The sequence below is a fragment of the Octopus sinensis genome, linkage group LG2, assembly GCF_006345805.1.
Source record: "Octopus sinensis linkage group LG2, ASM634580v1, whole genome shotgun sequence".
In the NCBI taxonomy this organism is placed as follows: Eukaryota; Metazoa; Mollusca; class Cephalopoda; order Octopoda; family Octopodidae; genus Octopus; species Octopus sinensis.
The window spans coordinates 195,054,695-195,059,694 of NC_042998.1; the positions used below are offsets into that span (position 1 = coordinate 195,054,695).

At 43.0% G+C, this 5,000-nt stretch overlaps 1 protein-coding gene across 9 annotated transcripts in view; it reads left to right on the plus strand.

Annotated features, from left to right (window-relative positions):
• Nucleotides 1-5,000, plus strand: part of LOC115232601 (cadherin-87A-like) — a 164,230-nt gene that overhangs the window by 73,043 nt on the left and 86,187 nt on the right. For all 9 annotated transcript variants that reach the window (XM_036500638.1, XM_036500636.1, XM_036500639.1 and 6 more), the window contains exons 17-18: nt 1-60; nt 1,464-1,533. The exon at nt 1-60 is cut by the window's left edge and continues 86 nt beyond it. In XM_036500638.1, coding sequence (XP_036356531.1) covers nt 1-60; nt 1,464-1,533 — 130 coding nt within the window. The remainder of the gene's footprint in view (nt 61-1,463; nt 1,534-5,000) is intronic.

The window sequence follows — 5,000 nt, forward strand, 5'->3', positions numbered from 1 at the left end:
CACTGGTAAACTGACTGCACAAAGGCCGGTCAGTCTCACTGATGCAAGAAATGATGCTTAGTAAGTTACTTGTAATTATTACTAATTAACAGCTTTGCATTAATTTTTTTTTTTTAATTTTCATTAATTTGATACAAGCCCTGAGCTGAGTAAACTAATAAGGAGAGTACAGGAGGCGGTCGAAAAAGCCAGCTTCTATATATGGCTGAAGCAGGAAGACCGAAAATGGCTTGAAAGTCATAAACACGCTGACGGGAAATAACATCATTAGGTGAGACAAGCTGACACTGAATCAGCTTCGCTGACTGACAGGTGACGGTCGTTTAGAAAAAGCGTGGGCTAAAACTACGCGCCTTCACTAGTCAGTTAAGGTGAGACAGTGTCACGTGACAACTTGCTGGGGCTGCCTGCTGGAGCCTATGCGGCAGGTATTTAAAGGGAGAAATTTGACAAGACTGACACTCGCTGACGATACATCAAAGAGGCCAGGGAACAGAAGAAAGAAGAAGAAAGAAGACATGTACCCAACACCAGAGCTGAAGTCACCTTCGAAAGTAAGGGGCACCGCAACGTCAAAACAGTAGAGGAGTAGGGGCCGGAACCGGACGTGGTTCCTCCTGATGATGTCTTGAGCTAACTGGATCCTATAAAGGAGCTGTTGGGGTAGCAGACCACGAAACACAGTTGTAATTCCTGTGTATCATTGAAGGAAATGTTGATACAAGTAGAATTTTTTTTCTATTCCTAACCACTCAGCTGAGAAGTTAGAGTGGTACCTAGGTATCTATTGACAGTTTAGCAGACTGTGACAAACAAAGGAGAGTATCTTGGCAAGATTCACAATAAGTTTGAATCCATGATGTTCTAGTTAAAAATCCAGTGTTGTAACATCACAACCACTGAACTTAATCCTTTGGCATGAAATTAAAGGAATGCTCGAGGATGGGGAAGGCCAATTATCTTTATATATAAAAGTGAAGTTGTGTGTCTGTCTCCTATGATTTAGATTCCTAACTACTCCCACATTTTGCGGTGCAGTTTAACCAAAAGCGGGTATCTTATAGTCGTGATTCATATCGAGCCCTTCTGGGTATTAGCGCGCGTCTACGATGAGTCTACGATTTAAAAAAAATTTACCATCATTTTTTCCCATTTTTAATGCATTTTTTTCGCTATTATATAAGGGAAGTAACTCTCTAAAAATGCTTATATAGTTATTTCCCTTACAAACCCGAGCAACGCCGGGCGATACTGCTAGTTGGAAATAAAGTGACTGTTCAACTTGTGTATCATCCATGAAATTAGTAGCAAATTTTTTGCCCACTTTCAAGATAGAATGAAGTTTCTCACAATTCTAGTGATTTGCAATGAGTTTCAGCATCCAGTCAGTTGTTTCAAGATATTTAGCCAGTCCATTTGTCATGGTTTTGTAAGAATTATTATTTTCAATTTTTTCTTTCTAGCAATGATGTTGAAGTGACTGTTACTGACGGTGTTAAATCTGCCTTGGCAACTGTAAGGATTGAAATCATTGTAAGTATATGTCATTGAACAACTGTTTTACCAAACACATTATCTTCATCAGTATCACCATCATTACCATCACCTATTTCTTTACTACCCACAAGGGGCTAAACACAGAGAGGACAAACAAACGGATTAAGTCGATTACATCGACCCCAGTGCGTAACTGGTACTTGATTTATCGACCCCGAGAGGATGAAAGGCAAAGTCGACCTCGGCAGAATTTGAACTCAGAACATAACGGCAGACGAAATACAGCCAAGCATTTCGTCCGGCGTGTTAACGATTCGGCCAGCTCACCAGCTTCGTTACCATCACCGTCACCTTATTATCATCACTATTGTCATCAATATTATTAACATCATCATTATTATCATAATAATCACCATTATTATTATTACCATTACCATAACTACACTCTCGGAATGGTTGGTGTTAGGAAGGGCATCCAGCTGTAGAAACTCTGCCAGATCAGATTGGAGTCTGGTCCGCTAGACCTCAGTCAAATCGTCCAACCCATGCTAGCATGGAAGGCGGACGTTAAATGATGATAATGATGATGATGATGATGATTATTACCATCACCATCACCACCACATCACTGTTATTGTTATCATATCTGCACTATAGGACTGTAGAGTGGAGTGTAGAGGGCACAACTGGTCCAATGTAATCTCCTATACAGAGACTTTGAGTCAGGCCAAAATGATAGAAGAGGTAACAGAAAGTAGGTAAGTCTTGTAGTAATTAATGGTAAGAGTGACAGAAAAGTGTGTAATTGGGAGATGAGGTTATCACAGAGTTTGGGGAAGGTGACTTTGGCAAACCTCGTGGTACATCTCAGTCCGTTTTACAACCACTATTTACGTGACTTTCAATCTGCCATGCCTGCACTGTTGGTTGTGCCTTCTGTGGTTACTGGTCAACAAAGTCTCTTCTCGTCTCCCTCATGCAATGCAGCATCTTGAATCAGCCTCCATGACTTCATCCTAAATCCTCCTTGGTCCCCTTCCTCAGATGCCATTCCTCTGGGTCCATCGCTTTTCTTTATACAGCTGTCACCATTCAAGCACACCAGGTATTCATACTATGGAAGCACTCCGTCGGTTACAACGATGAGGGTTCCGGTTGATCCGAATCAACAGAACAGCCTGCTCATGAAATTAACATGTAAGTGGCTGAGCACTCCACAGACACGTGCACCCTTAACGTAGTTCTTGGGGATATTCAGCGTGACACAGAGAGTGACAAGGCCGGCCCTTTGAAATACAGGTACAACAGAAACAGGAAGTAAGAGTGAGAGAAAGTTGTGGCAAAAGAGTACAGCAGGGATCACCACCATCCCCTGCCGGAGCCTCGTGGAGCTTTTAGGTGTTTTCGCTCAATAAACACTCACAACGCCCGGTCTGGGAATCGAAACCGCGATCCTACGACCGCGAGTCCACTGCCCTAACCACTGGGCCATTGCGCCTCCACTATTCATACTATAACACTCTACTCTCATGTGCTCTATATCTGATTCCTCTTAAACTTTAACAAAGTACATACACAAACAGCTATTCACACACAAAGCTCATTCTACCACTTATCATGAGGAACCTACACAGCTAACAACCTAGACTTTAGTCACTGGACTACATACAAACAACTCCTGTCTACTCTCTCACCAAACAGATTAAATTTGGAGTACCTTGATTGCAACTAAAGATGTTCATTCAACCATGTCAGCCTATATTTTAGGCACAGAATATACTGCCACATTACACTAATGCATGGACGTAACCGGAAACGTACAGAAGGTTCTAAACTTAAATTATGTGTTCATTCTCTACAAACACTTGACAGGAAACGTTCAGAGTATTGATTGTTTAGTACTATCACTAGACTTGTTCAGTAAACTGTGTCAGCTTTAACTTACGATGCTACACATTGTCACATGATACGAACACACAGTCGTAGTGAGGAACCAACAAAAATTTCTTAGATTAGCCATGTGACTATCCTCTACTAATCAAAACCTATACAAAACATATTAATTTGAGCCATGGACTCTCTATAAAAGTTAAGTTAAGTTAAGTTAATTTTTTGGCTCAAAAAGCAAGGCCATGTAGGGGGACATGGAGTTATGTACAGGGAGGGTGTTCATGCAAAGAGTTCAGGCCATTTCTGATCAAGAGAGGCTTTGAACCGAGCGGTCATCGGCATCTTCACTATCTCGTCCAGCAGCTTATTCCACAGATCCGCAACCCAGACAGAGAAAGCTCCTCTCCTTCGATTGAGATGAAATCATCGCAGATAGAGCTTTTCGGAGTGACCCCGCAGCCTACGCTCTGGAGCAGGAGTGAAGAACAGCTCTTTCGAGAGGTTATACTTTCCGCTTATGATGTTGTGAACAAGAATGAGATCACCACGGCATCGTCGTTTTTCTAGAGATTAAAGGTCGAGCGTCTTCAGCCTTTCTTCATAAGACAAATTCTTGAGACCAAGAACCATGCGGGTAGCCAGCTTCTGGACTCTTTCGAGATGCTGTATGTCTTTGAGGAGATAAGGAGAATCCCGTACTCCAATATGGGTCTCACCAGCGTGACATAGAGCTGTAGGAATATGGCTGTTGTGAGCATTCCGAATGACCGTCGAATCAAAAACAGAACTCCGTGTGCTTTGTTGGCAGCATGGACGCACTGGGCCAAAGGCGAAAAGGAAGAATCCACCAAGATACCCAGGTCCTTTACCTGGTCGGTCCTCTCCAGCAGCAGATGACCCGGCTCGAAATCAAGTTGAGTTGCAGGAGAAGAGCCAACAGGCAGATGACAGCACTTTGACACGTTCAGACACAGGTTCCATTCGTTAGACCATCTCCAAATTTGGTGGAGGCATCAATGAAGATCCTCTATATCGTTGCGATGAGCGACCAGTTTTGACATCGTCGGCAAATAGAAGGGTGTGTTGTGTGAGGTCATCGGGCAAGTCATTTATGAAGACTAAAAACAATAAGGGCCCAAACACTGAACCTTGAGGCACGCCACTGCTCGCACTGGAGACGTTGGACAGCGAACCATTAACTTGGACTTGGAAGGAGCGATCTGAGAGGAAGGCACCAACCCATCGTACAATATCCAGATGGAAACTATATGCTTGAAGCATGACAAGTAATAGGCGGTGGTTAAACGAGTCAAAAGCTTTGGCAAAGTCCAATAAAATGATGTCAACAGCATCACCATCATCCAGGATACGCATCACCAATTCTTCCATTACCAGCAAGTTGGTCAAGCACGATCTCTTCGGCATAGGGCAAGCTCCAAACACTAGTCAGTAGCAAAACAGCTGAGACATAAGCCATGTCTTTCTAATTCATCATCATCGTTTAACGTCCGTTTTCCGTGCTAGCACAGATTGGACGGTTCGACCGGGGTCTGGGAAGCCAGGAGTATGCACCAGGGTCAATTCAAATTTTTGAAAATCAGTGCAAATTGTGA